The sequence below is a fragment of the Henckelia pumila genome, chromosome 3 (genome assembly GCF_033568475.1).
Source record: "Henckelia pumila isolate YLH828 chromosome 3, ASM3356847v2, whole genome shotgun sequence".
NCBI lineage: Eukaryota > Viridiplantae > Streptophyta > Magnoliopsida > Lamiales > Gesneriaceae > Henckelia > Henckelia pumila.
Window position 1 is genome coordinate 64,858,193 of NC_133122.1, and position 21,013 is coordinate 64,879,205.

The 21,013-nt window shown below is 31.4% G+C and overlaps 1 protein-coding gene and 1 non-coding gene across 2 annotated transcripts; one reads left to right on the top strand and one right to left on the bottom strand.

Annotated features, from left to right (window-relative positions):
- Positions 1-8,214: 8,214 nt before the first annotated feature.
- Positions 8,215-8,325, bottom strand: LOC140894030 (small nucleolar RNA R71). The gene has a single exon (XR_012153584.1). It is a non-coding gene; the product is annotated as a small nucleolar RNA R71 (small nucleolar RNA).
- Positions 8,326-15,624: 7,299 nt separating this feature from the next.
- On the top strand, positions 15,625-21,013 carry LOC140886523 (beta-galactosidase 8-like). Its single transcript, XM_073293124.1, has 19 exons — positions 15,625-16,177; positions 16,255-16,350; positions 16,648-16,760; positions 16,897-16,963; positions 17,050-17,142; positions 17,223-17,366; positions 17,494-17,582; positions 17,654-17,759; positions 17,851-17,938; positions 18,138-18,256; positions 18,467-18,631; positions 18,793-18,995; positions 19,067-19,158; positions 19,469-19,578; positions 19,655-19,768; positions 19,920-20,021; positions 20,126-20,337; positions 20,412-20,748; positions 20,828-21,013. Exons 1-19 carry the CDS (start codon positions 15,995-15,997, stop codon positions 20,933-20,935), a joined length of 2,541 nt encoding a protein of 846 aa, XP_073149225.1. The 5' UTR covers positions 15,625-15,994; the 3' UTR covers positions 20,936-21,013.

Here is a 21,013-nt window from a genome sequence, read left to right on the forward strand (position 1 = left end):
TGAAATATGGAGGATAGTTTCTCACTTTTATGACGGTTTAATACCTAAAGATAGGCAAATGATAGAATTCATGTGTAATGGAACTTTTGAAGATAAAAACCCAAATGAAGCTATAGAATATTTGGAGTCATTAGCAGAAAATGCTCAAAATTGGGATAATATAGACTCAATTGAACCACCAAGTAAAACCAATAATTCAACAAATGGGGGTGGTATTTATCATCTTAAAGATGATGTAGATGTTCAAGCTAAACTTGCATCTTTAGCAAGAAAAATCGAGTCATTAGAAATGAAAAAGAGTGATCAATTAAAAAGTGTTCAAGAAATTGTTTGTCATATATGTGACACACATGATCATCTTACAAAAAATTGTCCTACTTTTCCTTCATTTAAAGAATGTCTCCATGAACAAGCCAATTATGTTAACAATTTTAAAAAACCAACATTAGATCCTTTTTCACAAACATATAATCCTGGTTGGAGAAATCATCCTAATTTTAGTTGGAGGAACGATAATAATGTACAACCTTCACAACAACCTTTTCACAATAACCAAAGTCATCAAGGTTATGCTCCTTATATCCCACCTCCAAGAAAACATTTTGAAGATGAAATTCATGCATACATTCAAAAGCAAGAGTCTATCAATATTCAAAACATTCAATCTATGAATGATTTGAAAGAAACTCTTGCAAAATTTGCATCTGCACTTAATATTCATGAAAAAGGAAAATTTCCATCTCAACCACAACCTAATCCTAAAAATCAAAATCAAGAAAAATTTGATCAAGTAAAATCTGTTATTACTCTTAGAAGTGGTAAAATAGTTAATGATCCATATAGTGATGAAAACAAAGATCAGTCAAACTCAAAGAGTGAGGATGAAAATCTTGATACTTTCGATAAAGATGATACTTTGAGTCCTAAGATTAAGAAAGTTGATGATAAATTATCTGAAATAATATGTGAGTCAAATAAACATGTTCCTTTCCCTCATGCATTAGTCAATAATAAAAAACAAAAAAATGATTCTGATATTTATGAAGTTTTTAAACAAGTAAAAATAAATATTTCATTATTAGATGCTATTAAACAAGTGCCTTCTTATGCAAAGTTTTTAAAAGATTTATGTACCGTGAAAAGACAATTGCATGTAAAGAAGAAAGCATTCTTAACGGAGCAAGTAAGCTCTATTATTCAAAATAATTCTACCTTGAAATATAAAGATCCCGGTTGTCCAACAATTTCATGTATTATTGGAAAAAATAAAATTAAAAAAGCTTTGTTAGATTTGGGAGCAAGTGTGAATTTAATTCCTTATTCAGTTTATGAAAAGCTTAAGTTGGGAGATTTAAAACCTACATCTGTTACTCTTTTACTAGCCGATAGGTCAATCAAAATACCTAGAAGTATTGTAGAAGATGTATTAGTTCAAGTTGATAAATTCATATATCTCATGGATTTTATTGTCTTGGATACACAACCAATAGAAGTACATAACGAAATTCCAGTAATATTGGGACGTCCATTTCTAGCAACTTCAAATGCTTTAATTAATTGTCGAAATGGAATAATGAAATTGTCTTTTGGAAATATGAATTTAGAACTTAATGTGTTCAATTTATGTAAACAACCAAGTATTAATGAAGATGAAGATGATAATGCAATAGAAACAATCGTGGAAGAAAATATACACCAAGAAAACTTAAATCAACAATCTGAAGTTTGTTTAGTGGAAAGTTTTGATTCAAAAAATGTTTTTAAATCAAATTTATTTGAAGAAATTAATGAACTTGAAGAAGTAAAAGAAAATGATCATCCAAAACTTGAATTAAAACCCTTACCAATAGAACCAAAATATGCTTTTCTTGGTGAAAGTCAAACATATCCTATTGTAATATCTTCTACCCTCTTACCAAAACAAGAAGAAGATTTAATAACACTACTTAAAAAACACAAAAATGCAATTGGATGGACTTTGCAAGATATAAAAGGTATAAATCCTTTAATCTGCACACATAGAATTCACTTGGAAGAAAATGCTAAAACATATCAACAACCACAAAGAAGATTAAATCCACACTGAAAGAAGTTGTTAAAAATGAAGTTTTAAAACTATTAGATGCCGGAATTATTTACCCAATCTCGGATAGTAAATGGGTAAGTCCAACACAAGTAGTACCAAAAAAATCAGGCATCACTGTTATAAAAAATGAAAAGGGAGAATTATTACAAGCTAGGATTCCATCTAGTTGACGTATGTGCATTGATTATAGAAAATTAAATAATGCAACTAGAAAAGATCACTTTCCGTTACCATTTTTAGATCAAATTTTAGAGAAAGTAGCAGGTAATCCTTATTATTGTTTTCTTGATGGGTATTCGGGGTATTATCAAATACCAATATCATTAGAAGATCAAGAAAAAACTACTTTCACTTGTCCGTTCGGAACTTTTGCTTTTAAAAGAATGTCATTTGGTTTATGTAATGTCCCGGCTACTTTTCAAAGATGCATGCTAAGTATTTTTAGTGACATGATTGAAGAATTTGTGAAAGTTTTTATGGATGATATAACTGTTTTTGGAAACTCATTTGAAAACTGTCTTAAAAATTTGGAAGAAGTTTTAAAAAGATGTGAAGAAAAAAATCTTGTTTTAAATTGGAAAAAATGTCACTGCATGGTTAAATCCGGAATTGTGTTAGGGCATGTCATATCTGAAAAAGGAATTGAAGTTGATAAAGCTAAGGTTGATGTTATTGCTAATTTACCATCACCAAACACGATCAAAGAAATTCGATCATTTTTGGGTCATGCGGGATTTTATAGAAAATTTATAAAAAATTTTAGCATAATATCGAAACCAATTTCAAATCTTTTAACAAAAGATGCACAATTTGAATGGACTCAAGAATGTGAAACTGCTTTTAAAAAGATAATTAATCTTTTAACTACATCACCTATTTTACAACCTCCTGATTGGTCTTTACCATTTGAATCAATGTGTGATGCAAGTGATTATGCTGTAGGAGCCGTGTTAGGACAAAGAAAAGAAGGTAAACCTTATGTGATCTATTATGCAAGTAGAACATTAAATAGTGCTCAAATCAATTATTCAACAACTGAAAAAGAATTACTTTCAGTAGTGTTTGCATTAGATAAATTTCGAACCTATTTAATTGGTTCTACTACTATTGTTTATACTGATCATTCTGCCATAAAATATTTATCAAATAAACAAGATGCTAAGCCGAGATTAATAAGATGGATTTTGTTGTTACAAGAATTTGATCTTGTAATAAAAGATAAAAAAGGAAAATAAAATGTAGTAGCCGATCATTTATCAAGAATAATTTCTGAATCATCTCAAAATGAAATACCAATAAATGAAAATTTTCCGGATGATCAACTATTTTATGCTACTACTATGCCTTGGTTTGCTAATATTGTAAATTTTCTTGTGACAAATAAAATGCCTTCTCATTGGAGTTCACAAGATAAAAATAAATTCTTGAAAGAGGTCAAAAAATTTTATTGGGATGATCCTTATTTGTTTAAGTATTGTCCTGATCAAATTTTTCGACGATGCATACCTGACAATGAGGTAAGTAGTGTCATTAAATTTTGTCATTCTGAGGCATGTGGAGGTCATTTTTCGTCAAAGAAAACAGCTGCAAAATGGATTGATCATGTGGACTCACTTATATTTTAGTGGATGTCGATTATGTTTCAAAATGGATTGAAGCAATTGCATGTAGAACTAATGATCATAAAGTTGTGATAAAATTTTTGAAAGAAAATATTTTTAGTCGATTTGGAATACCTAGAGCTATAATCAGTGATGGGGGAAGTCATTTTATAAATAAATCATTTTCTTCATTGTTAAGAAAATATGGTATTGCACATAAAATTTCTACTCCATATCACCCTCAAACGAATGGTCAGGTTGAACTTGCAAATAAAGAAATAAAACAAATTTTGGAAAAAACAGTCAATCCAAATCGAAAAGATTGGTCTTTAAGATTAAGTGATGCATTATGGGCATATAGAACTGCATTTAAAATATCATTGGGGATGTCACCATATAGATTAGTTTTTGGAAAGCATTGTCATCTACCTGTTGAAATTGAACATAAAGCTTATTGGGCAATTAAAGCGTTTAATACTAATTTAGATGATGCATCTAAATTAAGAAAATTGCAATTAAATGAACTAGAAGAATTAAGAAATGATGCATATGAAAATGCAAAGATTTATAAAGATAAAACAAAAGCATTTCATGATAAAAATATTATGAGGAAATTTTTTGAAATCGGACAAAAAGTTTTAATTTATAATTCTCGCTTGCATTTGTTTCCAGGAAAACTTAGATCGCGATGGTCTGGACCATTTATTGTTAAATTTGTCTATCCTTATGGTGCTGTTGATGTTGAAAATCCTAAAAATAATAATGTATTTAAAGTTAATGGGCAAAGACTTAAACCGTTTATAGAAAGTGAAGTTCTTAATGAAGAGTTTATGCCTTTATATGATCCAACTTAATTGTTACTTATATTTTTATTTTATTTTTGCAGAATTGAGTTCACTTCCCGGTTAAGTGGCGGATAACGGTACTCCGTGACTACTTTCAGTCGGTTTTATTTCAATTTCCCAAAATAATTGAATATATATATATATATATATATATATATATATATATATATATATAAATATATATTATGGATGAAGCTATCAAAAAACTTGGTAAATATTTTCCATCTGTTTCTAAAAAAGTTCTGAGAATGATTTATGAAGGCAGATGTGAAAGATTGAGAATGCTTATGCAAAAAGGAATCCCGAAAGATATTCGTCTTATAATTGAAGCCAAGGTTCGATTAGGTGGTGAAGTTCCAAAATTCTTACTTGTTCGAAATATGTCTGGACTAGAAAAAAGTACCTATGCGAAGAAAAGAAGGGATATATGTTTGTCATAATTGTGCCAGATGGACTTGTAATAGACAATGCAGATCTTTGGGATATGTTTCCACAAATAGAGAAGATAAAATTGATTTCATTAAGAATGGGCTGAGTAAAGAGTCTTTAGATGATATCTCATTGACTCTTGAGACGCATTCTAGTGGAGATGTTCAAGGTCAACTTCTCCATTTATGGAAACTATTCCAAGCGCAGCGTCATGGTAATGGTCTTGGGAATCTGACTAAAAAAGACCCTATTTGCCAATTTATAAGAAAATTGGATGGTAAGCCAACCCTCGACTCATAAATATTGAAGGAACACTGTGAGCCACAATCGCATCACTGTTTATACGCATGCATGTTATTATTATATATTATTGTTTTTTACTATTTTCATCATTTTGTTCACATCTGTATTCCTATTTCTGTCTTATTCCTTGTTTTCCTTATAAAATCACTCAACTCTCTCTATATTTTTGAAAAGAAAAAAAAATATGACAGGATCTTTTTCACAAAAATTGAAAAATATTTGTGTCTTTTGTGATACTGGAAAGAATGAAATATTTGTAGATGCAGCAATTAATCTTGGAAAAAAGTTAGCAGAGAGAAAAATTCACTTGGTTTACGAAGGAGGCAATATTGGGTTAATGGGATCTATTTCAACAGCAGCCCATCTTGGAGGTAGTCAGGTTTTGGGTATTATTCCTACAGCTTTAGCTGAAGGAAATATTACAGGTGTTACGGTTGGGGAAGAGTTGAAAGTTTCATCAATGTACGAGAGAATAACTAAAATGATAGAAAATTTTGATGCTTTTATTGCCTTACCTGGTGGTTTTGGTACTTTAGAAGAAATTTTTCAAGTTGTTTCTTGGGCACAACTTAATATCCATAATAAACCTGTTGGCTTGTTGAATATCAATAACTATTATGATGGTTTGTTGACTTTTCTTGATGTAGCCGTGGAACAAAATTTTATTTCAAAAAATTCACGAAGGATGCTCATCTCTGCTTCGAATGAAGACCAATTAATTGATGATCTCCAAGCTTTTGTTCATCAACCTGATTCGGCTATAACAAAGATCAATTGGTCTCAACCAACCAGTAAGAAAAGAAAACTGGATCATTGATTCAACATGTCACGAAATGGTTTGTGTTTGTTCCTCATCTTCAATAAATTCCAGGTGATATCTCTTTCATCATGTACTCTTTATTTTTCTTCATATTCAGGTTTGGGAGAGGGTTTATTTTAAAAAAAATTAAAATTTAAAAAAAAAATTTCTATAATAATATATATTTTTCCTTTTTCAATGGCAGAGTAAGGAGTCAAAAACTCCTGACACGCATTAGTTTTTATTTATCATATTATCACAATAGATTAGATTTTAATATTTCGTATATATTTAAATTGCAAACTACTAAGAAAATAAAGTCTTTTTGTATAGATTTTTATTTATTCTTCTTTTTATCAATTTAATAGAAAATATGTAATTGATGGGATATAAGTTATAAATAATATATAATTGTGTGTTTCAAATAACATATTTTCTAAAACTTTTATGAGTATATAATTAAAGTGATATTGATTGAATGAATAATAACATGTATAATTGAGGAAATTAATTTGTAAAAGTGCAATATTTACTCACATAAATTTTGTGAGTGAGAGGTGAGAATTGAGAAAACAACTCATAAGCTTTTATTGATTATTAAGAAATGGTTGATTACTAGATTAAACCCATTTAAAAAAAAATTATTGTGCATATGAAAATTGGCTGCAAAGATTGTTTGAAGTTTGATTGTAAAGATGTAGAGTATTAATATCTCTACTATAATTATCAATGTAATAGATTTACCTCATAAAAAATAAACAAATAAATAAACTTTGAAAAAAAAAATATGTTACATTTTCAAAGTTTATTGGAGGTATTTGGTTATGTAAAAACAATTTTGCAGCCAAGCAAAAAAGAGAAAAATAGAAAAAAAATAAAAATAAAAACAAAATAAAAACAAAATGGGTTTATTCTTTGTAAATTATCCTATCTTATTTTCAATATTAGGTTATTTGATTGTCTGCTTTACATATTAACCATTTTCAATGAGTGTATAATTTTATTCCAACTCCATGAGTGAAAACTAGTTATATATATAAAAAAAATATATCATAACCCGAGAGAATATGGAGTTGAGACTTTTACATTAAAATTTCTGAAGATATACATGTTATGAAAAGGATTTCTATTATCATTTTGATTATATTATTCTCAAAGTTTTTAGAAAATATTTATATAAAAAATTATATATATTTAATATTTTGATATTGTGTGAAATATATATGTATACCCCATCCAATTATATATTAATATATTAGTTGATATCAAGATTTATAAATAACATATGATCTTCTTACAAGTATGTTTTAAAATTTCAAAGTTTGCAAATTTGAATATATATATATTAAGGAATAAAAATCTAACTTGTAATTTTATGAAATTTTATTACTAAGGAACTAGTAATTAGCCGGTTTGGGGGTGTGATGAAACTTAAAATTTGTAATTATTTATATGTTAAAAAGTGTGTTTTAAAAAATTTAAGTTTAATTAAAATTATGAAGTTGTATTATTTTAGTGTTATGTGTTTATATTTAAATGTTTTACTAAAATGTTGTATTTTACGGTTTGCGCAGGTTTGGTAAAAATAAAATTACTCAAGCTACAGAGGTCATAATGAAGTAATCTCAAAACCTGTAGAATCACAAAAGAGGCATCTTCAACTTTGTAGAAGACAAGAAATTTCAAAAACTTCATTAAGATGATCAAAATAATCAAACATCAAAATGGAGACAGAATAATCAAACATCAAAGATTAAACCCATTTAAAAAAAGTTTGAGTGTGCAAGTTTCTCAAGTTCAAGTATGAAATTTCTTTTATCTTTATTCTTGAGTTTCATGTTCATGGAAAGCTAAATCTTTTTATGTCAAGGTAAAAAGATTTCATTTTAAGCCACAAGTCATTCAACTTTTACCAAATTTTCATGGCTTAGATTCTGAAAATCCATATTTGCATTTAAGAGAATTTGAGGAGGTTTGCAACACTTATAATGATCAAAATTGTAGCATGGATACTGTTCGATTAAAGCTTTTTCCTTTTTCCTTAAAAGATAAAGCTAAAACATGGTTGCAAAATTTGAGATCAAGTTCAATAAGATCATGGGAAGAAATGCAACAAATATTTCTAAAAAAGTTTTTTCCTTCCCATAGAACAAACTCTTTTAAAAGACAAATTACAATTTTTTCTCAAAAACAAGGGGAAACATTTTATCAATGTTGGGATAGATATAAAGAGTTACTTAATACATGCCCACATCATGGTTTTGAAATATGGAGGATAGTTTCTCACTTTTATGAAGGTTTAATACCTAAAGATAGGCAAATGATAGAATTCATGTGTAATGGAACTTTTGAAGATAAAAACCCAAATGAAGCTATAGAATATTTGGAGTCATTAGCAGAAAATGCTCAAAATTGAGATAATATAGGCTCAATTGAACCACCAAATAAAACCAATAATTCAACAAATGGGGGTGGTATTTATCATCTTAAAGATGATGTAGATGTTCAAGCTAAACTTGCATCTTTAGCAAAAAAAATCGAGTCATTAGAAATAAAAAAGAGTGATCAATTAAAAAGTGTTCAAGAAATTGTTTGTCATATATGTGACACACATGATCATCTTACAAAAAATTGTCCTACTTTGCCTTCATTTAAAGAATGTCTCCATGAACAAGCCAATTATGTTAACAATTTTAAAAAACCAACATTAGATCCTTTTTCACAAACATATAATTCTGGTTGGAGAAATCATCCTAATTTTAGTTGGAGGAACGATAATAATGCACAACCTTCACAACAACCTTTTCACAATAACCAAAGTCATCAAGGTTATGCTTCTTATATCCCACCTCCAAGAAAACATTTTGAAGATGAAATTCATGCATACATTCAAAAGCAAGAGTCTATCAATATTCAAAACATTCAATCTATGAATGATTTGAAAGAAACTCTTGCAAAATTTGCATCTGCACTTAATATTCATGAAAAAGGAAAATTTCCATCTCAACCACAACCTAATCCTAAAAATTAAAATCAAGAAAAATTTGATCAAGTAAAATCTGTTATTACTCTTAGAAGTGGTAAAATAGTTAATGATCCATATAGCGATAAAAACAAAGATCAGTCAAACTCAAAGAGTGAGGATGAAAATCTTGATACTTTCGAGAAAGATGATACTTTGAGTCCTAAGATTAAGAAAGTTGATGATAAATTATCTGAAATAATATGTGAGTCAAATAAACATGTTCCTTTCCCTCATGCATTAGTTAATAATAAAAAACAAAAAAATGATTCTGATATTTATGAAGTTTTTAAACAAGTAAAAATAAATATTTCATTATTAGATGCTATTAAACAAGTGTCTTCTTATGCAAAGTTTTTAAAAGATTTATGTACTGTGAAAAGACAATTGCATGTAAAGAAGAAATCATTCTTAACGGAGCAAGTAAGCTCTATTATTCAAAATAATTCTACCTTGAAATATAAAGATCCCGGTTGTCCAACAATTTCATGTATTATTGGAAAAAATAAAATTAAAAAAGCTTTGTTAGATTTGAGAGCAAGTGTGAATTTAATTCCTTATTCAGTTTATGAAAAGCTTAAGTTGGGAGATTTAAAACCTACATCTGTTACTCTTTTACTAGCCGATAGGTCAATCAAAATACCTAGAGGTATTGTAGAAGATGTATTAGTTCAAGTTGATAAATTCATATATCCCGTGGATTTTATTGTCTTGGATATACAACCAATAGAAGTACATAACGAAATTCCAGTAATATTTGGACGTCCATTTCTAGCAACTTCAAATGCTTTAATTAATTGTCGAAATGGAATAATGAAATTGTCTTTTGGAAATATAACTTTAGAACTTAATGTGTTCAATTTATGTAAACAACCAAGTATTAATGAAGATGAAGATGATAATGCAATAGAAACAATAGAAAAAAATGAGTGCGTATATACCACATAATGTACTAAGCATCTTTCTATTAAACCTTATATAATATTTGATTTGCTACACAAGCAAATAATCTATAGTCTATATCATATATCAAGTGACTATACATTAAACCAGGGGCGGTATCTATAAGTTAAAGAAATTAGTCTAAAGAAATTAGTCAGTACGCCTGCATATATATAAATTTTCAGTTGTTCAACCAATGATGCCCAACTCGTTCCCGACCATTATCGGGTTAGTGATGCGAAAAATCGAAAAAAAACAACTAAAACCCGGTATCAGATTTTAGTGGTCGGGACGAATTGAGCATCATTGGTTGTGCAACTGAAAACTTATATATATATATATATATATATATATAATTTAAAAAAATTAGTCGATACGTCTGCGCGCGCGCACACACACATATATATATTACTATTTTATTAACATTGTGTTTGGATTTTTAAAAAATAGAATTTGGAATTGGATTTGGATTTGGATTTTAAAATCCATGGAATTGAAATTCCATTTTGTGTTTGGCAAAAAGTTAAAATATATTTTGGAATTTGATAGTATAAATTTTGGATAAATGATATTTTATAAAAAAATTATAGAAAAAAACTTAAAATTTATAAGTAAAGTATATGAATTTATTATTAAAAATAATTTTATTGCTTTATAAACTCAAATCTCGTGAAATCCCGTGAAATCCGATCAATTTTGTCAAGATTTCACTTAACTAATTGAAATCCTATGAAATCCCACCAAATATCAATCCCGTTTTGAAATCCCAAGTTGTCAAACAATAAAACGGTATTTCCAAATCCCACCAAATCCCACCAAATCCGTCCAATTCCCGTGATCCAAACATAGCGTAAAAATTAGAGTACTATAGAAACTGTCCGTACGTTTGGTATGGCTGAGAAATTTGGAATGCCAAAATACACAGTACAAAAGTCATAACCGTCACTCTACTCTCTTTACATCATGGGGAACATGAAAAAACCAAATCACCATCACCTATTAGTTTTGGCCTCACCATTCAACACAACCGCATTTCTACTTTACAAATTCTTCGTTCCCCAACTCACTGACTCCTCATTGACATAAATATTTTTACCGCAATGGAATTGGAAGTCCGACCACGGTTAGATTTACATATTCATATTTGTCCAAGTTCTGATGGTTTTTGAAAGAAGACCTGTGGAGTTGATGACATATTTTTAAAAGAAGACATGTGGAGTATATAACAGAGTCGTCAAATTGGGTCTTCCGTAAGATAACAAGCACGTTCATTTCTCCTAATTTGCTTCTACTGATTTGCAAGAAATTCTCTACTGCTTTGCAAGAAATCAACCACTAACTGTTCGATAAAATGTGTTCAAGCGAAAATTTATGGATACTAACATAAAGAAATTCTCATATTTCAAGGATTGCTCATGAGGAAACAAAAATATACAGATTTAAAAGATATGAGCAAACAGAAAGAAATTCTCTTATTTCAAGTATTTCTCACGAGGAAACAAAATGTTTAATTTGTATATGGTTAATTATGTTCTGTTAGACATTTCTTTTAAATGTTGTCATAACGTTGTCTGTTTCTCTACTGCTTTGAAAGAAATTCTCTTATTTCATGTGCGTCCATGTTTTTGAATATTTAGCTTCTGAATATTATTCTCAAATTTTATATATATCCGAGTACTTCATGATTTTGTTTAATTCCAATACTAATTGTGTTGCACGTTCATGAGTTTTCATGAATTTCGTTTAATTCCAGTACGAATTGTGTTGCATTTAGAAGCTGTTCAGTAGGAATTTTACGTCGACCAAATAAAATTTCAAGGAGCGGACAAGTTTAGATCCTAGCTACTTTGGCAAAACCACCTCTGTTTGCTACAACCCATTTCTTTCAAACTTCACAGCTTCCTCAGTCGAACACGATAAATACATACATCCACGGGATTGAAAAATTGATTATACATAGAAGAAACTACAGATTTCCTGAAATTTTTATGTGTTATAGTCTACGGCAGACCAACAATAGGTATACGCATAAAAAAATTGCACAATTAAGAGTACACAAAATTGTCCAGTGGTTGATCGATTTAATTGATGAGTCATTCACTTGCAAACTGTAAACTCCATTGCTTCTTTGATTTGAACAATATACTCAGATTAATTTAGTTTATATCTCTTATAGTAAGCATAAGTGCATGCCAAAATATTGCTTCAATAGTCTCCTATGAACATTGAATGAACATGAGAAAAATTAACGAGATATGTTGTCTCTTTGGTGTTTTATTTAGCTTTTACGTTTTTTTAGATGTATAACAGTTTGGCAAGAATGTTCATTTAAATGTTTTCATTATTGTACACTTTTACAGTCTAATTAACAAATTGTGTTCCTATTATTTTAAAAAATTAAAGTGTCCTCAACATGCTTGATAGAATGTGCAAAACAAAATTTTAAATTTCTCCTTCCGTGCTCACTTGATGTTCATGTTTCTCAGGCTTCTGTTTCATCCAAATGTTTCTTCTATGAGTTATATTCTACCATATTTTATGTTCATATTTTACTTTATCCTTTTTCTTTTAATGTGTTCATAAGTGGATTCAAATTTTATGTTAGAACATCTTTCATTTTCTAGTATGTTAATATTTTACTTTATTCTTTTTCAATTGCTAGAGAATTAAATGAAAAACAAAAAAATAGTTTGATTTTTTTAATTTACTATCTGCATATCAACTATAAGTTGAACTTATATGTGTTTACTAAAATTACATGTTAATTCTTTTGCAGGTAATTAATATTTGCACCATATATTTTCATTTAGTTTGAAGCTAATAATTATGAAATTTTAAATATTTTCATTTAATTCTCTTGCAGGTAATTAATATATGTTCAACTTGGATACTGATTATCATTCAGGACATAGCTAGGCTTGAAAATTTATTTAAAATGTCATATAAAAATTTATACATCATGCATGTAATTTAAAAAAAAATAAAATTTTGGTATAAGATGCGAAATTTCATCTTCCCCCAAAAGTTATTTTTTTGAAATATTAAACTTGGGATTTTTATTTTTACATAGCGAATTCGAGTGCACACATGAGATGCAAAGTTGGGAACGATAAATGTTGGCACTAAAAGTAGTTGGATTGCATTAATAGAGGAAGATGACTCGTATTCATTACAATCACGGCAAGGCGTTGCAACTCCTATATTTAATTATTCTTGAATTTAATGGATAAAACGCAAACTCCCAATACAATATAATATAATATATATACATATATTCGAAGATTTATCGTCTTAAATTTAAGATAAGATCTCGTATCTGAGACCCAATTAATTATAACAAATTATTTACCAACTAAAAAAAATAGAAATCAAAGATTAGGACCACATTTGATGGCAGGACCGATCGATTTTAAGGCTAATATACGTGTGTTCAATAATAGTACTGCATGTGATTCTGTTATTTCCATAAAACCAACGAAATAGCCATAATTAAAGACTAAACAATGCGCGGAATACAATTTCAACTCTTTTTCTTTTAAATACATCGAAGAGACGACTGAAATTGTTTAATTGGAAATGTTTAAAAAATTTATTCTATATGAGATTTTTTTACAAATTTTTTAGGTTGAATAATTGACTTATATGTTATTAAGAAATCGAGTGTGGCACCTATTCCAAATATTTATTTATCGATATCATATATATATATATATATATATATATATATATATATATTAGTTGGATATGAAATATAGGTGTAAATCGATTAATGTGCGTGGTTCAATTGTAGATTCCTAAACCTTACAAGTGTAGCTAATAGCTTAGTGTCCAACATTGTCACGATATTTTGAGTGTGACCTTAAGATGACACCAAATCATTTATCCATTATTATTGAATTATTATTGTCACGAGATATCTAAATATAATTTATCAAAATATATACTCACTTTATATATATATATATATATATATATATATATATATATATATATATATATTCGTACCAATTATATAATCTAATTTGAATATTTAATGTTATTTTTCCTACTATTTTATCAATTCAACCCTTTTAAATTAATATCATTAATTATTATACAATTGTTTTATCCTAATAAAATCTTCATTAAATAAGGACACAATGAAAATTTAATTTTGAAAAAATTTACATTTCCGAACATTTTTTTTAAACTGTGTGAAAATATACACAAGCCTGATCTTAGGTTTATTCTCCATCAATAGTAAACATTAATCATCAATAAATGTTTCAACTAATCTCATTATTAAACATTAGCTATCCTTTATTCCTTTTACTATATTGGTTCATTACACTTTATTTATAGTTCACATTCATTCATCTGGATTTTCAAAGTCCTATGAATCTATTATCTATATATGATCAAATCCCGACCTTTAGTTATATATCCATATCATAACTTTTTTATACATTGCATATTTTTTGGGTATGTAGCAAATGTAAATTAAAGTTGCAACATGAAAATGACGAGTTAACCATAAAGTTAAAAATAATGACTAATTTTAGTCTTGGGATAGCGATGGTTTAATATAGGATTAGTGAACATCAGCATTGCCAAAAAGTACTTGCCCTTAATGACCCTCCAACAAATGGGAAGTGCTACCAGCCACCCCATTTTACATCTTTCATTTACGTGGTCTAGTCTTTCAATTTCATTGATTCGTAGTTAAATTAAATGCTTTTATAATATTATAAACAAAATACGAAAATTAGGATTTTAAATATATTATCAGTACCTATCTCTATGCTGAATGTGCCTTGATTATGAAGTGTGAACTTAGGACTTAAATCTCATCCGGAGTGTTGGATTTTTTCAGTCCACATTCTTCGTCTATCACCACACGCACATCACAATCTTCATTTTCATAATTCAATAAGAAATTTATTATTATATTATATATAATATGAAAATTGAGCAAATTAACAATTTTATTTCCGGATCATGGCTATTTTTGACATTTTAAATGTGTGCACGTAATGTGTTATCTATGCTACTGCCATGTATTTGGGGAACTTTCTAATTTTCAGTGGAGGCATTATTTTTTATATATTTCATACTAATCCAATAGTCATGTTTCGAATATTCTATCTTCTTCTTGTAATAAATGTATGTAAATTCTAACTGCTCAAACATCAACTATGGAATTCTATCGTATGGATTGGTTGAACTTTTTTATTGGTCCAAATTACGGAGCTCTACATAATTTCTTATGGGTAGATGAAATTTTTTCATTAGTCTAAATTATGGGGCCCCACATCAATCATATGGGCCCGCATAATTTGACGATAATGTGTTTCCTATGGGGTAAAACCCATGGGTAGAATGAAATTTTCCCATCAATTATATGGTGGAGTGGTTATAGTGATATCGAATTCTTGAGATGAAAATAACTTCAAGCTAACTCACTAATGGAACAAATTTTAAAATCTGAAATAAATTTTCCAAATATTTTTTGACATGCGAAATCATACAGTGGAAATGCTAAAATCTCGCGGCAGAAATTGTCTTGGGCTCTGTTTTGTACACAGCACACAAATCAAAAAGAAAAAAGAAGAAAGGAAATCTTATCGCTTACCTCAGCGAAGTACAGACAAATATAAGCCCACATCGCAGTTATTCAATTCCGTGACGAATGTGCCACCCTTCGCGTACATTACTATATAGCGACGCATGCTATGCGTGGCTCCAGCTGCAGAGAACAGCACCCGCTCGAGAGGAGGAAGAAGAAGAAGATAATTGTGTTTTAAGGGGAGAAAGATTCAAGCTTTTGCTTAGCAGTTGTTTATTTTCTTTGATTCAAGCCAAAGTAATGCCAAGTTTGTAAGGAAAAACAACGTGAGTGAATCAAGAAACCAAGAAAGATTAACAGTGGCACATTTGTGTTTATAAATGATAACTAGATAAGTAGTTGAAATATGAAAACATAGGAATATGATGAGGAGTGGGGGCGGTGGAATGTCGGCGGTGGCGGTGGCGTTGCTTCTCGTTTTGGCATCAACGGCGCGGTTGTGCTTTGGCGCCAATGTGACGTACGATCATCGAGCGATCGTGATCGACGGGCAGAGGAGGGTTTTCATCTCCGGCTCGATTCATTACGCGCGCAGCACTCCTGAAGTTAGTACATTTTTTCAGATAACTCTACGTTAAATTTCGTTTGTCTGATGGGTTTTACATGAAAAATTTGTGCGTAGATGTGGCCTGATTTGATTCAGAAATCAAAGGATGGAGGATTGGATGCCATTCAAACTTACATTTTCTGGAATCTGCATGAAGAAGTTCGGGGGCAGGTGATTCTAGCTCTGATTATTTTTATTTTATTTTATTTTTGGAAAGTTTGCTGCTTCACGTGACTATACTTTACTTCGTTTCTGGGTTTGTTTGCTTGTGGAGAAAAAGGGAAAGTGGGAAAATTGCTGCCTTTTTACTTTTCCTGCTTATTGTTCCAAAAAATTTAAAGAACTTTTGTGGAAAAAGTAGTATTTAAATGAGTACATTCCTCTGTTGATTCAAGAAAGTGTCTGTTTTGCGGGTTTTTCTAATGATCTATAGAATAAAAATGCTGATTTGTGGAGGAAATTTTGCAGTACGATTTTGAAGGAAGAAAGGATGTGGCGAAATTTGTGAAACTGGTCGGGGAGGCTGGATTATTGGTCCATCTTCGCATTGGACCTTATGCTTGCGCGGAGTGGAACTATGGGCGAGTGTTTCATTTTTTTAAATTTATTTATAGATTGAGTTGGACCATAATGTTGCTAGTTTTATGTTCTTTTTATTGAGTTTTTATGGGCATCGTGAAAATGGGGCACGACTGAGAATTTTATTGCTGCTATCAGTGGATTTCCCCTTTGGTTGCATTTCATACCTGGGATCGAGTTTCGAACTGATAATGAACCATTCAAGGTCAAATTGCTAATTCTCGAACTTTTTCTTTTATTCCAACAATTGATGTTATGCAATTTATTACATGAGAGTTTCTTTTATTTTAGGCCGAAATGAAACGATTTACAGCCAAGATTGTGGACTTGATGTTGGGAGAAGGGCTTTATGCATCCCAAGGAGGGCCTATCATTCTATCTCAGGCATGTTTAGCAAAAAATAGGAAGTTTTTAGTTTATTGTTTTGCTAACAGTTTGAGGGAAAGTTTATCACTCATTTCCAGATTGAAAATGAGTATGGAAATGTCCAGTCTGGCTATGGTAGTGGTGCTGCGCCGTACGTCAAATGGGCTGCATCTATGGCTGTGTCCTTGGGTACAGGGGTGCCCTGGGTTATGTGCCAGCAAAGTGATGCTCCTGATCCTATTGTAAGTTCCCGTCGCCCGAATTCTTTTCAATATCGCAGCAACCTCATCCGGTGTCCTGCTTCCCTTTTCTAGATTTCGTCTCTGATTGATCCATCTACTTATTGTCTTGATTCTTGAATGACTGCAGATTAACACTTGCAACGGGTTTTATTGTGATCAATTCACTCCAAATTCGAATAAAAAGCCAAAAATGTGGACAGAGAACTGGAGTGGATGGTAGGTTATTTCGTGGTTGACAAGTACTATTTCTTGTCTAAAACAGCCTGTGATTTGACTAAATGGCCCAGGTTCTCTTCATTTGGCGATCCTGTGCCATATAGACCGGCAGAAGACCTTGCTTTTGCTGTAGCACGTTTTTACCAGCTCGGTGGAACCTTCCAGAACTATTACATGGTGCTTACATTGATCATTTTGAATATTTGGTGTTATTTAAGTATGTCTCCAATGACTCTTTGACACCAACTTTCTCGGTATATTTTTACAGTATCAAGGTGGGTCGAACTTTGGCCGGAGTAGTGGTGGACCTTTCATTACAACAAGCTATGATTATGATGCTCCAATCGATGAATATGGTGACGGTTTTTTATATATTTATATATCTCTCTCTTTTATAATCACACAGTTATTGCAACCATTAAGACTAGTTAGTTGGCAAAATGTCTTGACATGAATTGCTGAACCCAGAATAGAAAAAAATTGATTGCAACTAATATTTACAAGTGATCATTCTTGATATAGATGTTTTTGAGTTTTGATTTTGCTGTGTTATAGGCCTTTTAAGGCAACCCAAATGGGGTCACTTGAAAGATGTGCACAAGGTTATAAAGCTTTGTGAAGGGGCAATGGTGGCAACTGATCCCCAGACTACTTCTCTTGGTTCAAATTTGGAGGTACAAAAGCGTACCGCTTTCTGATTCTTAAACAAACAAGTAAAAATATATTCTTAGGGTTGGTTTGCTTCCAGAGAAAAGAAACTTACGACAGTTTTCTATATTCATTTGACGTGGTTGTCCTAGCCTGAAGTTCAACGAGAAGTTTTAAGATTTTAAACTCCTTATGTCTTTTGCCATCTCTTTTAATTAATACTTCCTCTATTTCAGGCCACTGTTTATAAAACTGAATCAGGGCTATGTGCTGCTTTTCTCGCAAACGTGGACACTAAATCTGATGCGACTGTTAAATTCAATGGCAATTCCTACAAATTGCCTGCTTGGTCTGTCAGCATCTTACCTGACTGCAAGAATGTGGCACTCAATACCGCAAAAGTATGCCTTACAAATCCTTGCATTGTATTTCACATATCCAAAATTATCAAATGTCCAATTCTTGTAGGCTCATTAGTTGTATCGTCCAAAAAACCTCGAAAGCAATGATATAACCATCAATACAACCTGTGATATGAGTTTTTTTTTTGTCCAAATGACAGATCAACTCAGTTGCCACTATCTCAAAATTTGTTCGTCTGCCCTCAAAAGATGATACTACAGCTTCTGATGCATCCATCTCAGGTTGGAGTTGGATCAATGAACCTGTAGGTATATCTAGTGATAATGCTTTCACAAAATTCGGGTTGCTGGAACAAATTAGTACTACTGCTGACGTAAGCGATTATCTGTGGTATTCCTCAAGGTACAAAACCATTCAGAAACATGATTCTCATGGCACAGATGTCAGCTTTTGATATTTCTTGATTGTTTCAGCGTCGAAATAAAAGGAAATGAATCAAAGACAGTTCTTCACGTTGATTCTCTTGGCCACGCGCTGCATGTTTTTATAAATGGAGAACTTGCAGGTAATTTTCAGAATAAATGCTGCTAACTGAGCCTTTACATACGATATTTTGTCCGGTCTTTCAGATTATTTAAAAACTCATGGTTGTTGTCAAGCGTGTTATGTCTTGTAAGCATTAGTTCTGTTAGCATTTGCTTTTCACCAACACATTAGGAGATAATAGTGTGTAACAAGAAAAAAGCACATTCCAATTCATGCAATTCGACATTTTTGTTGTGATGGTGACTAAAAACGAACTTTTAGCACTGGAAGATATTTGTTATACCATCATATTTTAATTTGCTTCTCCTGCTCATGGACTTGTCAACCAGGGAGTGGAAAAGGAAGCCATGATAATCGTAAAGTTTCTATCGATGTTCCTATCAGCCTTATACCTGGAAAAACCAAGATTGATCTGTTGAGTTTGACTGTGGGATTACAGGTGCTTATTTTCGGAGCAAATTATTATTGGAATCTTAATTATTTTGATATCCTAACCTAAAGCTATGGCGATTTAGAACTATGGAGCACACTATGATACGGAGGGAGCCGGTGTTACTGGCCCTGTGCAGTTAAAAGGTTTACAAAATGGATCCACAATCGATCTATCATCGCAGCAGTGGACTTATCAGGTATTAATGCAAGATTTTCTTGAATAGGTATACCAGCATTCAGTTATTCATACGTCGAATTTAGTTAAACGTACGTGCAAACAGTATCTTCTCACAGATTTAACCCGCTACTTAATCTTTTCTTATCTCATTTTGGAATCTGTGGTGGCAGATTGGTTTGAAAGGAGAAGAATTAGGCCTATCAAGCGGAAGTTCCTCTCTTTGGGTATCTCAGCCTACTCTGCCTAAGAATCAACCATTGGTATGGTACAAGGTAAAATTTACACCTCAATCTGTTCATATAATTAGCAAATTCGACATCAACCCATTGGTTTGTAAAAGGTAAAATTTACACTCAACCGGTTCTTTGTGATGTAGACGAATTTTGACGCCCCAGCTGGAAGCAGCCCAGTTGCACTGGACTTCACAGGACTGGGGAAGGGCCAGGCATGGATAAATGGACAAAGTATTGGGCGTTATTGGCCTACTAATACAGCTCCAAAGAGCGGTTGCACTGATTCTTGCAACTACAGAGGTTCTTATCAGCCCAGTAATTGTCAGACAAATTGTGGGGAAGCAACTCAACAGCTGTATGTTTTCTTGGTTAAAACTTTTCTTGCATTGTTCCAATTCTCATCTTTGATATGTTCGCGAAATCATGCAGCTATCACGTTCCCCGTGCTTGGCTACAACCGAGTGGGAATGTCATGGTACTGTTCGAGGAAGTAGGAGGTGATCCGACACAGTTGTCTTTTGCTACAAAAGAGACCCAAAGTATATGCTCAAGAATCTCAGACACTCACCCAGTCCCAGTTGAGCTATGGACTTCTGACGAAGAAACAAGGAAGAAAGCCGGACCAACTTTGCTACTCCATTGCCCTTCTCCGAATCAGGTGATATCTGAGATCAGATTTGCCAGCTTCGGAACTCCTCGCGGGAAATGTGGGAGTTTTAGCCATGGTCCATGCAGCAGCAGAAGAGCCCTCTCCATCGTGCAAAAGGTTCGAATTCTGCTGATTCATTCTATAAAATTTTATGCCAAGATGTTCCCTTGGAACTTATAATTCACATTGTTTGCAGGCTTGCATTGGATTGAGTAAGTGCAGTATTGGAGTATCAGTGAATACATTCGGCGATCCCTGCTCAGGGGTCGCCAAAAGTTTAGCTGTTGAAGCTTCTTGTACATGAACAAAATAGCTCACCACGAATTAATAAAGTTTGAATGGATTCATTTGTTCTATATAATCACATTTCACTAGATATCAA